Raw genomic sequence first — 20,414 nt, forward strand, 5'->3', positions numbered from 1 at the left:
GCACCTTGCAAGTTTCATGGTCAAAATGTCAGTGATCAAGGCTACTTTGACTGAGGAAAAAAAAAATGGTTTCCATACAATAACTGGAGTTCTCTATCATCGGTTATCAAACTTTGAGGTTGACTTCAGATTGATGTCAAGAAGAACCCTGTTGAATTTGGGCTCAGAAGATAAAAGATCAAGGTCACTGATTTTTTTTAATTTAAAAAAAGTGGCCATCCATTTAGTATGGAGGGTGGGTGGTAACCCAAATGCATATGCTTGCATATGGGGAGGGGTCTACTGATAATGTACATACACATACGAAACAGGGTGGGTGGGGGTGATAACTCGAAAATAATTTGTCAAATACATTGCGGACACAAGACAGACTTTTTAAAGTTGTGCAGCTGATTTCTTTGATGCAGCCAGACATTCAGTGTTGGTGAACTATCTGTTTTATTAAACGCCTTACTATATTTTATCCTTGATTGCTTCTGTGTGGATTAAATATAGGCTGTTCTATAGAATTTGGGGGTGGGAGGGGGCATGTCATGCGTACATACGTAGGTGGGGGATGTAAAAAAAAGCATGCATGTGGTGGGGGGGGTCAAGCTTTGACAGATTTTTGCTTTTGTACTCAATGGATAGCCCCAAAAGGTTTCTGCATAGTAACATTAGCTCTATACCTCGACAAAACCTTGTGGATGGCTTGATCTTGGGATAAAGGTCAAAGGATAGAGGTCAAGTTGTCTATGTGAATAAAGGCCATTACTAATATGATTATGTTATTCAATGTGCGCATCATTTGCATGAAAGAGAAGGGGACTTTCATTGGAAACATTTGCTAATTTTTAACTGTAACTTGTTTCTGAGCCATCAGTTGTACAAAAAGTGGAGAAAAAGTTTTTAATATTTGTATTGAGTTTGAATACTTTCTCATCAGTATTTTTATTGACATAAAAACATGGTCAAAGGGACTATTTTGAACGTTAGAATGTATAAACTTTATGCACTCACTTCCCTTATTACCTTTTTTATTTTTATTTTTTGTTTGCTTGCCAGTTTTGCCCTATTCTGACCGGAGATAAATACAATTTCTCCCAGAATATTAATCATATGAATCCAGTCATCATAATGAAAAAGGATCTGGAGTTGCATACCATAATCATGATATATGTCCTATTTATGCAGCCTTCCTAAAGCAGTTAAAAGGAGAATCAAGGCTTTGAAGAAGCAGCAGTTTGAGTGCACCAAGATTGAGGCAGATTTCTACAAGGAAGTACACAAGCTTGAATGCAAATATGCTATGTTGTATGCGCCTCTCTTTGAAAAGGTAAGTTTATTATTAGGATTATTCCATTAAAATGTACAAGATGTGGTAAAATGCCAGTGAAATACTGTTATGTTTCAAGGAGGAGGGAATACACTGTATAGTGTCATTGTGCTTAATTGTATACACTTTTCCTGGAAAAGGTAGGTGTTTTTTTGTGTAAAAGGCTACATTTCATGTGTTATAATTTCATCTGGAAGCATGTCTTGCGCGAAAATGTACATTTCAAATTGATTATTATACATGAGTTCTCATTTCATATGAAATTTGTGGAAGAAAACTGATTTCTGTCACAATGAACATCTGGAAAAATACCTGAATTTATTGAGTCAGCTTCAGTTGTATTATTGGCTGCTAAAATTTTCCTTGATAATGAAACTGCTTTAACCCTTTTGCCGCTAAGAAACTTTGGCATAGAGCCTTCAACATTTAGTAACTTTCGATTAGTAAAGAAAAATGCTGTGTGAATTTTAAAATAACACAACTTTGCCAGTTTTAAAGATATCAAAATAACATTTAAAAATCAAATTGTTTGACTAATTCACTAAAATGTGCATATCTACTACAACTGTTAAAATATAGGTGGAGATAGGTAAACTGCACAAGCGATTATTTGTTTACCCCATTAGATGAACAATAATTTCAAAAACTTCATCCAAATGAAAGATGTGAAAGTATTCCAGGCCTTTTCTGGAGCCATCTAACACTCAGGTGGGTCCAACTCTCCCAGAAAACTGAAATAAATCCCTTTGGTTCTAAGACTTTCGTTCAAACAAAAACATAACACTCTACCTCAGGTTCAGAACCTTAAAAGTCATTTTCATCGTCTTCAGTGTCACCCACAAGCACACTCCATTTTCTCTCCTGACATTTTCTCAATTTTTCAGTCAATTGTATCAGGTCACTGCTGCTAAAATACTCTTGATCAGTCATAATCTGACGCGTCACATGCATTTTGCTTTGAACTTACATTATGAATAAAAAATTCACCATTCAGGAAACACATTTAAAATTGCCTTTGTTATTTCTCCTTGTATTCATGCTAAACTCAAAAAATAATCCAAATATAATATCTACATTACAAGAAGGAAGTTAATAGAGGTATCCTGAAATTTATATTGTCAGTTACTATGACTCTAGAGAACACTGCCTCAGACCAGTAAAGCAGACCATAGGGTTGACAAACTTAACTTCCCTTATGCTGGAAATCTAGTCCATTATGGTAAAAGGGTTAAACCACTTAAATAAAAGTAACTTTAAAGGTGTGGCCTAAAACCCTGTTCTAACTTCCAGGTTTTGGAAGTTTGAAGTGCAGCTAAGCTCCATGCTCTTCATCATTTAGCTGATAGAAAGCAGATGGAGTTTCATTTCACAATATCAGCACAACTAAATACAGACAGGAGGGATTTTTAAAAAGTCCAGATTTACATTACTAACCCATGTAATTGATTTAAATGAATACATTTAAAGGAGAGGGGAGAAAATGATTTTTATCTGTAAACAACCATTTTGTGGCCACTTGCAGGTGGTAATTTATAGGTTTTTGAACTAATGTGCTGTTCACATTAGAGGGGTAGCCGTTTGTGACGGGTCCTTTGGTCTCAAATTTGTTGGAGAATCAAAGATTGAAGAGCTACTATTGTGTGTATGTGCTTGTTCCATTCAGCTGTATGTATACGAGTTCTGTCAATCCTTTTTTTTTTTTTTATTTTTTTTTTAAGCAACATTACTCTGGTTTGCAGTTCCCTACTTCATTACTCTGGTTTGCAGTTCCATACTTTAGTAATGTTTACCCAACATGACCAGTATAATCCAAATTTTTTTTGTGAAGAATCAAGCCAGTTATCTGATGATGCTTATTGAATGCATGTAAAGTGAATAGATTCTTTATGAATAGGTTAATGACAGTGTAAAAGACGTATTGCAAGAGAGATCATATTTCAGACTAAAGGTAAGCTCTGTGGTATAAGTGATTATGTTAGAACATTTGTTAATATAACAAATGATGACAGCAGAGCTTGAAAATTTGACTGACCCATAATATAAGTCATATAGAGACCCTGTCATGCACATTGCCCAATTTAACCCAACTTTTGAGCTATGCCTACTTACAGAATTAAAATGGATAATGCTTGTGCCCTGTGCTGTCTACATGACTTATGAATGGAGAACATTTTGAATGTCTCAGACACTGCATTATTTTGCATGAATTCTGAGGTTTGTGACATCATAGTATTACTCTTAATCTCTGTAAAATGTGAAATGTATTTTGGAATTGCCATATCAGTTTATTATTGAAGTACTGAGAGTTATTAAATATTTCAGTGAGATATTGAATGTCAAGTATTAATTATATATACAGTAGTTCTCTCTCTCTCTCTCTCTCTCTCTCTCTCTCTCTCTCCCCCCCCCCCAACCAGTGGCCATCCACATGTTATGGCCAGAACCCCTTGGCACTGATGAGTTTGTATTCAAAAGTACCCCTCAAGAACGGCCACCCCTCTTAATGCAGCCAGCATATTTGTATAAAAAAATGGAAAATGTACCCCTCAAAAACAGCCGCTTTTTTCTCAAATTTATCCAGAACCAATAATTAATTCATGTCGTGACTTAAGGTAAGAAAATACATGTAACACTAAGATTAGTATTATATCATTGTCTATAAAAGCATCAAATGGGCTCAACAATGTTGTGATAGAATTTTGGGCTTCACATCTGTTGAGTTCTTCTCTTTGATGATTAGGCCTACAACTGGAGGTAATTGTCAAGATCATAACATGGTCAGCATAGGCTAAAAATAGATTTTGTGCATTAACACACACACACATACACACACAGAAATTAACCTTGAACAAAATCAGGGAACCAGACAAAGACTGAAAATATCACGTGACAACACATTTATTGCTTCCTTTACAAAGAAGGCATTTCATCCACTTGACAAAAGTTTCATCTGCATAATTGCATACAATTAGCAACATCCAGATAAATCATTACCAAACATTAACATGTCATCACGTGAACGGAGACATATGATTTTAGAAGAAAGTGAGTTCTTCTACTCGACGACATTGGGTGAGGTGGGGACTTGGGACTTGCTGTAGAAAAGACTCGAATAAAACAAGTTTATGTTGAAAAGACTCAATAAACAATGTCATAACCATTAAGGAGGTTATTCAGCAGCAGTTGAAAAATGGAGCAGATGAAAAGAGAATTATGTGTGTACCAAGATTGAACTGACGTTTATGAATGGTTTTGCAATGTGCATGACAATAATACCCACTCGTACATCACACTTATGCCAAGAATAAGAACTATTAATGTATATTATTTGAAATAAGTTTATTATTATAACAAGAAGAACCTTTTAATAATTTGTTACTTTTATATGAAGATATTAAATGCTTTGAAGTATGTAGCTTTCTTACTACATACATTACATATACTTCTCATAAAAAATGTAACCCCCTTCTGGAAAGGCCACCCTTATAAGGTCACTTTCCTAGGTGCAGAATGGGTGGCCATATAAGAGGGGAACCACAGTAATTGGTTTTCCACAGGAATCGTGCAAATTGTCAGTTACTATTGCAATAGACAGGAGTATGATGACAAAAGTTGTACCCAGTCTGGTGTAAGAGATTTCAACAACGAAAAAGGCAAAGTCAGAGTGCTCTTCTTTCATTACCAGAATTAACAGTAGATTCCACTGGAGAAAAGATTTATTATTTGCTTGATAATGCTTTGAATAAACATAAGTTGGCAGAACTATATGGGGTTTTCAGCTGATAATGCATCACTGATGACTGGAATTCATAAAGGAGTTGGATTCTATAGTTTGAAAAACATCTCCATCAGTATACTGTACATAGCAGGGTTGTCCCTGTCATATGATGCACCTTGCTGCAGGAAAGGCTGCTGATAAATTAGGAGAACCCCTGAAGTATCAAGTTGGCATTCTACCTGACAATGTACTTCATGCATAAACAGTCTATGTGATAGCACCTTATTTCCCAGCTAAAAGATCCAATAACTGGAAGATATATATTTCCTTTTCTTTGTCAGGGCATGAAAGAAATATTGGTTCTTTACTCTTCTAATGCTAACTGAGAGAATGTTGAGTATTTTTAACACAAATAAAACTGAATTCAGATCCAGGCTCTGTAACCCTGCACTTAGTGCTCTACTGGTGTGCAAATCATTAATAATCTCGGCTGGTACAAAGTATTTTGAAATGCAATATGAGAGACTTGCTTTTTAAAGCTCAGAATGCTATATGTGAAAATTTTAAGCAGCAATTGATGTTAAAAGACCAGAAGGGGTAAATAAATCATTTTGTACAAATGCTCATTGAATTTTATTATGTTATATGTGGATTACTCTTTTTCTGCTCGGATTACTCTTTTTGTCCACTTGGCTTAGACTTTTTCCTCACCAGGGGTTGGCATGTATGCTTCTGGCCGCAGTACTGTATGTTGCTATACACTCAAATAGTCATGCTACTCGACTAGTTACAATTGACCAACCATTTAAGGCAGTAACAGCTACAGTCAACCAGACAATGGCTAATTCTTTTTTTTTTTTTTTTTTTTTTTAGTATCCGGATAAATAGTTTTGCTGAACTTAAAAGAAAACTGGTGACCTTTGAAGTGCCCGTTGTTTTGTTTAAATACTTAGAAAATTAAAAAACTTCAGTCTCGAACATTTGGTACAATCATTACCTTTAGTTTTTGGCACCAAATTATGTTTTACAGTTGCCTGTATAAATATCTTTTTTGGTACATTAAAAAAATAAATTATTAAAAAATTTATGAACTTATTTTTATTGAGATAGTGTAGCCATTAATGTCGATGACAAAACAGTAGACCAGATCAAAGGTTTTTGCCTTTAAAAAAGTCTGGATTTTCTTTGAGTTGATAAAATAAAATATTTAACTTCTGAAGTGGAAACATCCTATATTGTCAAGTGGAGAAGCATCATGACAGTATGTTTCTGACACTTTACTCAAGTTGTTTGTTTCTACTCCAGAAATGTTGTATGCTCTATGTATGTATAAATGAAAAAGCTGAAAATTAAAATTTTACAGAGGAAGGCAGTGGTGACCGCTAGTCAAGAACCAACCGATGAAGAATGTGAATGGCCAAGTGAAGATGAAAAAGATGAGGAACTAGCTGTAAGAAAGACCTTGTTTATTGTTTCACTTCTGTAATCATGGCAAGTTGTACAGTTTCACTTTTCATCCAGCAATGTAATGAAGATTAAGGGTCTGTGTTCAAGTCTTATGGTTTTTACCATTTTCATTATTGCATCTGTATTATTTTTATAGAGCCTACCTCATTGGAAGCTTGATGTTGCATGTCTATTAGTACACAGGACCTCCCTTAGAAATATTTTTCTTTGTGCCATGAAATTCACCAAATTTAAAAATTTGGAGCCACTTTTCAACGAAAGGAGCCATTTTATGCCCTGATGCAGGGACTTGAATATATGCATATTATTATATTGGCCCTATTTTTAATCTATATAAACATGACAGTAAAACAGTTTTTACATTTTCTATTGCATTTCCAAGCACAAGAATAGTTATTAATAAATATAACAATACCATTATATACACCCGAAGTTCAATGTATGGCATAAGAAAAGCAAGAATGAATAAGAATGTTTCTTTATAACTGAATACTGCTTAATCTTTATGAACAAAGTCACTAACACTTTATTAATATCTGACTCATTTTTTTTCCAAGACCATTTCTTAAATGCTTTCCTGAAATAAAACTTCTCAACACTGGGCCCTTCAGCAGCAATTCTCATTAAAATTTTCAGAGTAGATATACCCATAGAATTTCATAAGTTTGTTTTGATAAGATTCTGGCAACTGAACACCACCACTTTCACAGTCTGTAGTAGAAATAGGGGCAACAAGTAACGTGGCTACTGCCTCAGATGCAGCTTGATATAAATCTTTGTTTTTCAGAGCTACATTAGCCATATTATTTGTGCTTCATACAGACTTGTATAAAGTATATTTTAATTTTTCATAGATATAAGTTCTTGGGTACTTTACTGTCAACGACTGGCATCCTTGTAGCAGCATCCTGTGTTACTCAGCTAAGTTAAGACCACAAAAACGTGTTATCTAAGTAAATAATCCCTAAAACACTAAGCAGTCCCAAGTGCGTCTTACACCCCCAGTTTGCAATAAACATAACATGTGCAAATGAAAGCAAATCATTTTGTCGACTTGTTCAAGAGTAGAGTATATCCCTCGGCCGTTCCTTATTTCCTACTAATTTTATTTAATTGCTTCTCAAAACCGACTGACAGCTTGTATTTAGCTGCAATAATGTTCGAATAACGTCTTATTCATCATCTAGCAACATAATCCACTGACTATAGCAAATAGTGAAAACAAGTATTCAGTGGCCCAAGTTGATTATATCGAATGAAAAATTAAAAGTTTGTCACCAGCAACCTTCGCCATTCAGGAAAAAATAGCACCACCTTCAATTTTTTTCTGCATTTTGCGACAAATGCAAAACCTAGCGGAGGCCCTGGTACATCTGTGTTTACCCATGATTATAGTGCTAACGTATTTTCCTTAGGTAAATGAAAGACATGCTCACCAAAAAGGTGGTGGTTCTTGTTGCATAGTCAGTGTTTGTGAGAACCAGATGCAACATGTTTGTGCCATAAAAGAACTGTAGTTTGCACATAAATTAATTGCTAGAGCATTGTTCATTGTTAGCTCATCTTGCCATAAAACCACAGGAACAGCTTTGCCCAATTTTGAGTTTCTTGGCAAGAAGAGCTTTAAAAAGGTACAGATGATGTTGATTGGCCATCAAATACTGCACCTATTACTGATAACATAAATATATTTCAATAACTGCCTGCCAAAATCAGAGGAGAGAATTAGATTATATTTGACAGAAAGCATACTGGCATGAAGACCTTTCAGATCCGTAACAATGATGCCAATCCGCCATCAGATCAGAAACCATTACTAAGAGTAGAAAACATTGAAATGGCTATTTCTCAACCTGTTTTTGAGAATTTGACCAAACTTAAAAGAAAGCATCATGCTGAGCAGAATTTGACAAACTGATACAATGGGTCCTGGCATAGGTGTCTTTCAGTATTGGACAAATGATGCTGATGTGCTATCACATAGGAAAGAAAGAAGGAACTAGAGAAACTTTAAAACAGCAGAGTTTTTAACATTTGCCAAACAGCGTTGCACGAAATTTGGATATCAGACAAATGTCAGCCAGGTAAACAAAATCTGTCCTTCTTGGTTCTTTTTTTTAGTTAGCACACATTTGTTATGTCTGGTCCTTAACTACCTTGCGGATTGCAATGAAACTTTATACACTCATTCAACACAATGTCTTGTTAGTCTTACAGGAATATGTTTCTGCTTTTGCATCCAAGATGAAAATCTTGTCATTATTCATTTTGAATGGATGGTTATATCAACTTAGAATTTTCACCAATACATTTACTATGATGTCTAATTAATCCTCAATGAAAATGGTGCCAATCTAATGTCCAATAGGGCCATCATGGTGGCCATGTTGAATCTTGTTACATTACTCCTCCTTAACAAATGGTCATGTGATTTTAATGAAATATTTATGTGATGTCGAGTTCATCATAAATGAAAATAGTGTAGACATGACTGACAATATTGCCACGATGGTGTTCATCCTTGTTACTGTCATTCCTTTTGAACAGATAGCTGGTCATGTTGACATGGGGTTTTCACTAAATAACAACACAGTGTCTCTGTCCTGTTTTAAACTGGTGTCAGTCTGACATCCAATATGGCTGCATTGAATTCCATCTTGAAAATTCCTCTTGAGCAAATGGTTATGAATGTGATGGCCAGATGGGATGTAGTTTAAGATGCTCGGGTCAGATCCAGCTGAAAGCTAAGTTTCGGATAAAAAAAAATTCTTTGTTGGTATTCACAAGTGTATATTAATATCAAGACATATATTCTGATTGGTCAAAAGTTTAAATTCATCCAGTGAATCTTTGTGTAATGGCAACTGATGGCATTGGAAAGAAAAGTATGTTTACAAAATATGGTACCCCGAGTTGCTGAGAAACCGTGGCACAAAAAGTTTAGATAAAGGTTTAAAATATATATGGAAATGGGAATGGCTGGAGTGAAAAGTTTACGGAAATTTAATTGGTCAGTTTTATAAGAAAACTGAATGCTAGAGGACTTGCATTTTGCGACCTCTGCAAGAAAGATCTGAATTAACGGTAATCGCAGTTGAAAGAGTTCAGAACAGCACCTACAAATGAAGCTGCATACGGAAAAATTTAAGCTCAGAAGGCATCTGGAAAAAGTGCTATTAATTACTATAAGAAGAAAGATTTCTTGCATGAGAGAACAGATGAAGTCCTCTGTCAGAATATGCGTACTGCATGTTTTCAATACAAACACCTGCTTGAAAGAAAAAGACTCTTGTTGATAAGGAAATGAAACGATTGCACATTGAGCCAAAAACGTCAGTAGTGACAAAAAGGAAGGCTAAAGACAGGGTTCCCATGCTACCGGGAAAAAGTCGGGAGAAATGATAATTTTTTCCTCAACCATGAAAAGTCTGGAATTTTGCAAATATTGATGAAAGTCATAATAAACCCGGGGAATTGAGTCTTAACTAAACTGATTTTGAGTTAAATTTATAGATTTCTTACCAGAATATTTGGAGGGTGCAGTGTGGATTATTTGGTTGCTTGCAATAAACATATATGCTGAGTCAGTCCAAATGCCCAATGGATTAGATTCATCTAGTAGACTTTTATTTTCACAGTCAGCTTGATAGCCGTATCTTTCCTTACATGGAAGGCATGAAACCAATCTAGCATCACAGGAGGCCAACATGGTGGTGGCGAAGCGTGGCCGGTTACTGGATGGCCTAGCAAACTTTAAACGTTGCTAGATTGAATGAGACATGCACTAAAAAAAACAATATGAAAATTACTTATTTTCTCAGAAATTGTGAGTAGTAAAATCATCATGTCTTTAATCTGCTGAAAGATGAGATAAAACAATGTCGATATGTGACCTGGTGCTCGCAATTTCCATTGCTAGTCCCATGAGTACTGTACACATATCTAACAACCCACCTTTTCAAATGTAGAGAAAAAATAAAAAGATATTAATAGAAAGTTGTATACTGGTTGTAATAAAAATACAAAAACAAAAGAACACAAAATTCTCCATATTTATATATTCAGAGAACAACTTTTGGAGTATTGTTGTATCGTGTGACCACCACGTTGACATGTGATCTCTGCTTGATAAATCAGGTCAGATTGCTGGTTTTAACAAAAAGTATCTGACTTTCATTTAATATAATTGAATTTCTGTACAACAGCATTATAAAGGAGTTTGTTGTTATCACGTGAATATTGGACTTCCGATGTCCTCATTTGAGATACATGAAGTCATGTGACTAGTAATGCAAATGGCGAGTACTGGGTCAGGTTTCATCTACATGATACATCTTGTGGTTTTGTACATGGTCATCTTTTCTGATTTCGATCTTTTTGGAGAGTCTTGAAAGAGAAACGTCTTTAGATTTAGAAAATGCCTGTTTTATGATCTAAAATGTTCTTTAGTTACATTCAGTAATGATCATATGTGAACGTTGAAAAAAGTAATTTCAGCCTGGAAATGACCTGGAAATTTATCTTTAGAAAAGCATGGGAAACATGTAAAGAAATCTTTCCCAAAGCTGCAAAAAGAGCTTTACTGGTATATCAACAGGTTGTGTCTAGTGGAGAAAAAGACAAATGCATGTATGGGATTATTTGTATATACAGGCAACTCCACTTAACTGCACATCGGTTAACTGCACACTCCAGATAACTGCACGTAGTCATGCTGGTCCCATTTTTTCCCAATGCTTTTCAATGGGAACAAACTTCGGATAACTGCACTTCGCTTAAATGCACACTCCGGATAATAGCACGATAAATGTTCTGCCCGTGGCACATCATTCATTACAATTTTACTCTGGTTAACTGCACAATGTATAGTCAGGATCAGTTATTGCCAGTCCACTGCTGTAGCGCTTCAAATAAGCCGACAATTACGCCGGTAAATGCGACTTTGTAAATGATTGACATGTAAAGGACGCCATAGGTGGTAGACACATGTATATTCCCACCCACCAGGGAGCAATAGCGTGGGAACAATCATATGTTGCAATAGATGATGATCTTCAGACAGAAGGTGAAATCGACGACTCGGTAGAAAATGATGAAAGAAGTGATGACGACGATGCAGTAGATGACCAGGTTTCATCTAAAGTCGCTATTCAGTCACTCCAGAATTTACGCAGATTCATGGAACAGAGAGAATGTGAGCTGTTTGAACTGTTTTACAAAATAGAGTCGGCAATTCACCAACTTATTAGTAAAACTTGTGTGCAGACATCAATTGTCGATTTCTTTCGGAAATCATCAATTTCATTGTGTTTGATTTAACAATATTACGTTAGTGCTGTTCATTGTAGACTCTTGTTTCATTTAAGTAAACATTGAAAGAGTGGATTCTAATCATCTTTATATGTTATTCTTCACCTATATTCGTGCCATGCTGATTTAAAGCTGTACTGTACCGTACTTCGGTTAACTGCACACTCCGTTTAACTGCACAGTCTCGTGATGGGCCCGAGGCTGTGCAGTTAACCAGAGTCGACTGTAGTTGATGTGCTTGGGTGTTTATTTTACAGATTTGTTATGAAAAGAGCGAAGTATAAAATGTTTGCTGCAAAAATTGACAAATTATTGTGACTTAATTACGATATGAACACTGAGATGCACATGAAATTACTTCAGCAGCAGTAGTATTGGGGAACAAATTCATGTGACAGTAAATATTGTTTATTAGTTTTCCAAATGATTACATTGTTTATGTTATGATCATAAGTTGCACCAGGAGCATTTTTTTATGAGTGTAAAATGCATTTTTGGTCAGGGGGCCTTTGGCCCCCTGGACAACCACAAAAGGGACACTGCCTCTCGAGATCCCGTTGGGGGAGGACCCCCAAACTCCTTTTAAAATTGTTTCAGCTTATTTTTATGGAAGACCAAAATCATGTCTGTTTTACCAGAAGATTTGTGTCTATTTCGTCCTAAATTTAAATGGCACACAAATATCCAGTATGGCCACCATGTCAGTCATCTTGAAAATCTTTTATTGTTATTGTTCCAAAATGGAAATGGTGCTGATAGGACATCCATATGGCCACAATAATGGTTATCTTGAAAGTCGTGTTATTACTGCTCTTCTTAAATAGAAAGTCATTTTGTTACAAAGAACTTAATTGGAAGAATTTTTTGGTTTCTGTTTGGTCTTGAATGAAAATTATGCAAATTCATCATAATATGGCAGCTGCTATCTTGAAAATCACTACTTCTCCCAAATGGATGGTTATTTTTGGCATAGGGTTTTCATCAACAGACTTCATAGGAGACCTTATGTGCTAGTACCCTTCCAGATCCTAGATTAACCTTTATATGACAGGGTTTTTCTTAGTTAAATAGAATGTGGGCTGTTCTAAAAGGGGTCTCTTGTGGTGTTGAAAGCATTATTTCCTGTTAATTTGTTTTTGTTTATTTTTCAGTTACATATTTAACATTCTTGCTACAGTAAATATTACATTTTGTTCACTTCAGGATGAGGTTAAGAACAAAGTAAAAGTTGAAGAGAAGAAACAGGAGAGCAATGAAGGTTTGTTTATTATAATTATTAATCATCTGTGAAACAAGTGACTGCAAAGGGTTGGTCAGTTCCTGCATACAAGTGGCTCATGTGTCTGGACACCATTGTGTAACGATCTGTAGTACCTGCATGGCCTCTTTTTATGTGTGTGTGTGTGTGTATATAGATGATGCAGGAGCAAATTGTATTTACTTGCTTTTAATAGTTACCATTGGTGTTTAAGACCGCTTCTGATCCTTCATGGCTGCATTAAAAAATTTACTGCTTTGATTATCAGCAGCTGCACACATGGCACAAGTTTTCCTGCGTATTTTTAACATGAAATCCTTTTTAAATTGCCAAAGGTGTTACTGCCAGAAAAAGAAAATGATTACCATGTCTCTGACTGCCAGACAAGTCTTTTCTGCCCTACCAATATGTTGTGCTTTTGTATTACAACAAATTTTATATTCTTTGTACAGAAGAAAAGATAGTTTTGCAATATGTCCATTTGTTACTTGAGAATACCAATGATTGCTATGTTGGTGCTTTGTACTTCCAGAAAATGAAGATGTAAAAGGAATTCCCCAATTCTGGCTGACCATATTCAAGAATGTAGACATGCTGTCAGACATGATTCAGGTAAACTTCATAATGTAAAACATGTTACAAGAATAATACTTGCAGTAGTTATTGCACTTTGTGACCATAGATCAAATTTTTCTAACATTATAAAGAAAGTATGATTTTACTAGTATAGTAATTGGCAGGATTTTGCCCATTTGTAACAACTATCCCAAGTGAGAGTATCAAAATTGAGTGCAGTGTTAACTTTTTTAAAACAAGCAATTATGTGCCTGAAGACAAGTTTTAGCATTGTTTGAGGAATCAAAATTGCCTATGTTTATTGATATTTGCTGGAATAGTTGCATCTAATGCATATTCTTTTCTAAATTTAGGAACATGATGAGCCTATACTTAAGCACCTTCAGGATGTCAAAGCTATATTTTCTGAAAAGGACCCTATGGTAAGCATCCTATGGAGGGTTTGTACCAGTTAGGTATCCATAATTAGAGCAATTTGTTATGTATCTTTTTTAAACTATCTTCCCTGGATATTATGAATGTATAATTGAAATTGAATTATTTTTCTTGAGATATTTGGTATTTTTCTTTTTTTAAAATTTTGTAAGAGAAAAAGTGAGGACTTGAAACACTTTATAATAGAGGTTGAATGTATTTAGAGATACAACTGGTGTTTGCTTATTATCATAAAAAGGGAACATAGTTATCAGGATCTCAGAAGTTTATCCCATTGATCCTTTTTAATGCATTGCCAAAACTCCCAAGCCATCTACATTTTTAACGCCATTATTATTGCCTATAATGAATTATATAACTTATACAGCTTTGTTACTGGCTAGGTAGTAAATGCATCTTTTACACAAGTTGTTTTTGAGTAGATTTGTGATGTAGACTTGTTACTACGGTTGCCATCTGCAAATATACACATTTTCAAGTTGGCAAGATGTATACAACTGATAATGCCCAAGTTCTTGATATTAATTTTCTGTATTGATTAGCCATGTATACTTTTTAACATGCTTTTGGTTTCAGTACGTGCTAAAACTCTATGCAATACATTTTGGCATATCTTTCAGCAACAGCTATATTTGTAGTTATGTATTGTCCATGGATATCTTGTTTTGATCTTAAGCTGGTTGCTGGAACTGACCGATCTACGCAGTAAAGCATTTCGTAATGTGACTTCAACTTTTTTGAAAATCAGAGGGATGGACATCTCTGTTTCTGCTTAAAGGAAACTTTGGCCAAAATTTCTTAAATGAAACTGACCAAAACTGTCAAAATTTAATAAAACTTTCACTGTATGGTAACTTCTCATCAGCAGTGTCCAAGTTTTGATGTTAGAGGCAATATTGGAAGCAAAAAAAATTTCTTTCAAGAACATCACAAGATTTTGCAAAATAACCCACAAATGTTAAAAGACCTCCAAGATGTTTGACAGGAAAATTAAGAATCTGACTCAGTAACTCTAGCTGACAGTTGATAGTGTTCTGCTGGCATGTACTGATTGCTTTGTCAGCAGCATCTTGGGTAGTGTAGTTTTAAATGTCTGCCTACGGATGAAGTTTAATAATGACATGCATGTTTATTTCATTTCAGGGTTTTACATTAGAGTTTCATTTTGAGCCAAATGAGTACTTCACAAATACTGTGTTGACAAAACAATATACAATGAGATCAGAACCAGATGAAACAGATCCATTTTCATTTGAAGGACCAGAGATTATAAAATGTAATGGGTAAGAGCAGTTGTTCAGTAGTCTTCAATAAAGCTGATGCAGAATTTATGAACATCATTTCTATTCCATTTATTAATTTTCCAGTTTGATTTTTCAGATCTGTTTATGTTAGGTACAGTACCAAACTTGTGTACATTGGTAAATGTGAGCACCCATTCATGAGAGGTGTAAATGGTCAGGCACTGTGACCAGAAATTACCATTTAAGTTGCTTGGTTAGTTTCTAATGGCAGTTTAAGGACATTGGTAATATTGTGTCGAGGAAATTGGAGCTAAAAGTCCTTCCCAAGGATATGCTGAGATCACGACCCCTGATAGTCTGATTTTGAATCTAGGTAGAAAGAATGTGTGTTGCCTGTTAATGATGAGTCACCATTATCTCTTTTATGGTAATGATGTCCAATCATTACTATTGAGTCCAATCATTGCTATTGATTTAATGTGATATTTTGAATGTCACACATCTTCATTTGCAGTATTCAACTACAGTTTGGGTAAATACTACATGTATAAAGTTTGTAACCTTGTATACAAGAAGTTTCAGTTTTACCTTATTAAGCAGAAAGTCATGTCGTATTGACACCATTCACAAGTCTTTTAAATCTTTCATGCTTGAAGAGGTATAAAAAGCTACTAGCAATTTAAATTTGAAAGTCTTTTATGTTCTCAAATATTCAAAAGGTAGCAGGCTAATATTCCTAATGTAATGTGATTAAGTATTTTTGGAGAAACATAATTTACTTAAATTTGCTTTCATTTGTCATGATTTATTTTTTACAACCCAGCAATAATCATAAAATATAGTAGTTGCAGTCTAATCTAGATATTTGTGTGGGTTTGGTCAGGAACCTGGTTTGTCATGTTAGACTGTGTTGGTCAAGGAACCAGATTAACATTATGGGGGTAGCTCCAGTGCTTTAATCTACCCATGGTGTTTGTGCAGTATACTTTCAATTTTACAGTTTAACATTGTCTGGTAATGCCTAAGAAATGAAAACACATTGAAGGCAATGGGGACAATTTGCCTATTAAAAAGTAGAAATAATCTGCACATAAATATAAACAGCAATGTTACTATACTTTGACATGCCAGGGGGAAGAAAAAAAACTTTGAAAGGCTTGAATATTGTGCATGGCATGAGAGCATTGTTGCTGTCAATCTGATATGTAAGCTTATATGATCAAGGTTTGGTTATGCACCAAATCCACTCGTATTAATTAATTAGATGATCTTGCACCTAAATGGTTGAGCTTATGAACACTATTGGCCATATTTTTTCATCAGATTTGTACTTGATTTGGTATGTAAGCTTCTATAAATGGAGAACTTGCACAAGTTTGATTACAAGTGATATTAAGCATATTGATGAAGTGATGGCAATGTTGAATCTGGCTGAGCTTGTGAATGCTCTAGTGGCCATATTTCTGATCAGATGTGATATGTAAGCTTATATCAGATATTGGATGGGTTTGATTACAAGTGCCATTCATTTACATTAATCGGATGATCCTGCATCTGATTAGCAGAGCTTTTAAATGCTCTTGAGGTCATATACTGATCAGGTTGGGCATGCAAACTGATATCTAAATTTCTAATTTGAGTGTGCGAGACCCATAAGTTCTGATGATGATCAAAGCTGACAAGATGGGGGAGATCAAACCTGCAACCATCTTTTCATGAGTCCTTTCTTTGCGGCATCTACTTTGCCACCCTTGGGTGAGGAGCTCAGTATTTTTGAAGTTTTGACTCCTGGATTACTGGGTCTGTTGCTACACATCTGGGGCACAGAGGTGTAACAACAGACCCAGTAATCCATGTTCACTGCACAGATTACCTCTCCTTATGCCAAGCAAGTGTATATACTTTAAGGGTGGGGCTGTTAAGTTTCCAATATGTGAATTGGTGCCTATTCCACAGGGCAGAGATGGGTCCAGGGGATGATTTTTGTATAAATACCATGTCCTTTATTAATTATCATTGTAGCAACTTTGTGTTTCAAGCTTTTATTTCCTATCTGTTTCAATATGTGTGAAATTACATTGACACAACGATGTGTCACTACCCAGATTAGCGATTTCAGGTCTACATAGGCCTATTGTTAATTATCAGTTCATCCCGATTTGATTAATTGTTGTACAAGTTTGGGTCACTCTAATTTTACTCTTAAATTTGGCTGCTGTAGTATTAGGGCTATTTTTTGAGCTTCATTTATAAACAGCTCTAGTTTCTTACATGCCTACAAACCACCTGACCACATGCCAGTATTATATGGTACTGCATATTCTGCGTATAGATGAGAAAATCAGTCCAGTTTAAATGAACATGACTCATTTTTGATGGCATCTAAAATACTGTGAATTCCTTTTATTTTCCTAGGTATCAATTTTAATGGTTTTGGTGGTTCTTCTTGTGATATCTTTTATTCAGAATTTTTGGGATTTGGATTTGGGTCCAGTTTTGTCCACTAAAGGACTTGTGATTATAGTTTCTTAAAGCAACCACAAAATCTTCAAAAATTGAAACCCCTATCAATGATTGTGCATTCTTTGCATGCATATTCGACTTTAGGCTTTTTGTATTATTAGAGATGCTTTTCTATATTATGGATAATTGATTAAAAAATGTACTGAAACCTGGAATGTTGTAAAAATGATGCCATTTTATATTGTAATCGATAAAGGAAATGTTGACAGTTTATGTGGCAGATCCATGCATGCCAATTCTCTGCAATATTTAGTAATATGCCAGAGCAGGCTTTTCTGTTTTTTCCCTCCATTTTGTTCACAAAGTTGTTTTTCTGGTGTTTCAGCTGTAAGATTGACTGGAAGAAAGGCAAGAATGTGACAGTGAAAACTGTGAAGAAAAAGCAGAAGCATAAGGGAAGTGGAACAACAAGAACTATAACGAAGACTGTTCAAAATGATTCCTTTTTCAATTTCTTCAGTCCACCTGCAAGTAAGAAATTAAATGAAAAAGAGAGGAGAAAGTAAAAAAAAGTTTGAAGGAATATGTTGTGGTTGGCTTTTTATAAAAAAAATATTTCATCCGTATCAGTAATGTTTTCTTGTACAGTGGTCCAGAGATTCTGCCGGCTGTATAAATGTGCAAAATTTGTTTAAATTGGCACACTTAGGGAGCAGTGACGCATATGAACTCCTGCAAATTAGTTTAAAGTCGTATATGAAAATGTACCTTGTGCAGTATATATAACTTTAATTTAACCATTAAAGTACTTGTCACAAGTCATGCCATTAGATGTATCGTAGCACTTGTTACAATATTGGTCTTTTCAGGTAGGCAGCTGTTTACACATCTGGATTCTTCAGGTTGACATGAATGGTTGTTAAATTAAATTTGGCACATTGTACCCGTGGACAAAAATTATTTCATTGTTTAAGGAGGTTTTAGAAATGTGTTTAAAATACAAACCACCTAGTAAACCCAAAATACCTGATTCCTAGTGTGGTTGAGCTTCAGACGAGAATGTCCTGTGTACATGTAGGAGGTACAAAAATAGATGATGACATGCTGGTCAATCCCCCATTCAGCAGTATTTCAAAATTAAGTATTACCAAATTAAAAGAGTGCAATTTTCATTTCTATTTTGGAGGCTCCCTGAGTGGGCTAAAGTGCTCTCCATTACGGATCACTGTCATCTCACCTCTGTCTGCATGGTTTCAAGTCTAGGATTCGGCCACTGTATGTGAGAAAGCTTGCCAGTAGCTTCTCGTGGGTCGGTGGTTCTTCCCAGGGTTTTCCCGGGTTCTTCCTCCACCATTAATACTGGCCGCCATACATAGCCTATCATGTGCTGAAAAATGGCGTTAAACCCCACAACAACAACTTTTTTAAAAACAGTTTAGCCCAGCCAGCGGATTGTGTGATGCAGAAATATATAGCCCATTACTAATAGTTAAGGTATTTAGAAAATAATAAGAATAAAAAAATTATATTAATAAATAAAGATATTTAGGGGATGCATCTGTGTTGTGTTGTTGCCAGTAGAGAGGAGGTCGAAAGTGATGAGGATGAGCAGTTCATGTTTTGCACAGGTCTGAAGCAACAGAAGATCATTGCTGTTGCAGTGGCTGACACCATACTTCCAATGACCCATTCCCAGAAGATATGAGAACCAACACTTGCATTGAGGTCACCAAGGATGATGAGCTTGTCATATCTGGGTACAGAGTGGAGTTCTTCCTTAAAATTTCTCCTTTACTTCTTCCGGATTTGCCATGGTTGGAATATAGGCACTGATGATCATGATGTGCTTTCTTCCATTTGATGGGGAGTTCCATGGTCGTAAGCCTGTCATTCAGTCCAACTAGCATGCTAACAAAACTGACTTCACTACAAAGCTGACTCTGACCTCTCGTCGCTTGTCACTTCTTGCGCTAGAAAAGGTGTAGCCAGCACCCCTTTTGCGAAGTTCATCCTCTCCTGTAAGACGGGTTTCACGCTGGTTTAGGGAAAGATGGAGAAGGCAATTTTTTCTAGCCCCTTCTTTGTACCAAGGAGGTGAGCAGTATGAATCCAAAAAGGGGCTGATCAGTTGCTCAGGAGATCGCTCCTGTTGCCTAATGGTAGAGTGGATGCGGGAGGTTGTGGGTTCGAACCGCGGCCAAGTGAGACCAAAGACTTTTTAAAATGGTACTAACAGCTCCCTTGCTTGGCGCTCAGCATTAAGAGTTTAGTGTTGGGACTGGTTGGACTGGTGTCAGGATAATGTGACTGGGTGGGACATCATGCTACCTGTCTGCAGCATTATGCCCCAGTGCTAAACATCACTATAAACTGTCACACTGCAGACATCGTAGCGATATGACTGAAAAATTGTTAAAACTATGTTAAAAATCTAAATCACACGCACTCACATTCTGTTGCTCAGGAGGCTGGTGAACTCCACTTCAGCTCCGTGTCATTGAAGAATGACTATATGGCCTGAGTAGCCTGTGTGCAGATTTGTAGCTATGGATGCCAGTGTACCCACACATGCTTTGAAGCTTGTCTGTTGTCATGGGACTTTTGGGAGAAGGATGACCAAGTGACTGT

At 35.8% G+C, this 20,414-nt stretch overlaps 1 protein-coding gene across 3 annotated transcripts in view; it reads left to right on the top strand.

Annotated features, from left to right (window-relative positions):
- Positions 1–20,414, top strand: part of LOC149785297 (nucleosome assembly protein 1-like 1) — an 85,475-nt gene that overhangs the window by 23,757 nt on the left and 41,304 nt on the right. For all 3 annotated transcript variants that reach the window (XM_089979177.1, XM_089979176.1, XM_089979175.1), the window contains exons 5-11: positions 1,174–1,315; positions 6,397–6,483; positions 13,014–13,068; positions 13,601–13,680; positions 13,998–14,066; positions 15,223–15,362; positions 18,172–18,317. In XM_089979177.1, coding sequence (XP_089835303.1) covers positions 1,174–1,315; positions 6,397–6,483; positions 13,014–13,068; positions 13,601–13,680; positions 13,998–14,066; positions 15,223–15,362; positions 18,172–18,317 — 719 coding nt within the window. The remainder of the gene's footprint in view (positions 1–1,173; positions 1,316–6,396; positions 6,484–13,013; positions 13,069–13,600; positions 13,681–13,997; positions 14,067–15,222; positions 15,363–18,171; positions 18,318–20,414) is intronic.

This window comes from Sinohyriopsis cumingii, chromosome 13 (assembly GCF_028554795.1).
Source record: "Sinohyriopsis cumingii isolate HCF-2022 chromosome 13, ASM2855479v2, whole genome shotgun sequence".
NCBI lineage: Eukaryota > Metazoa > Mollusca > Bivalvia > Unionida > Unionidae > Sinohyriopsis > Sinohyriopsis cumingii.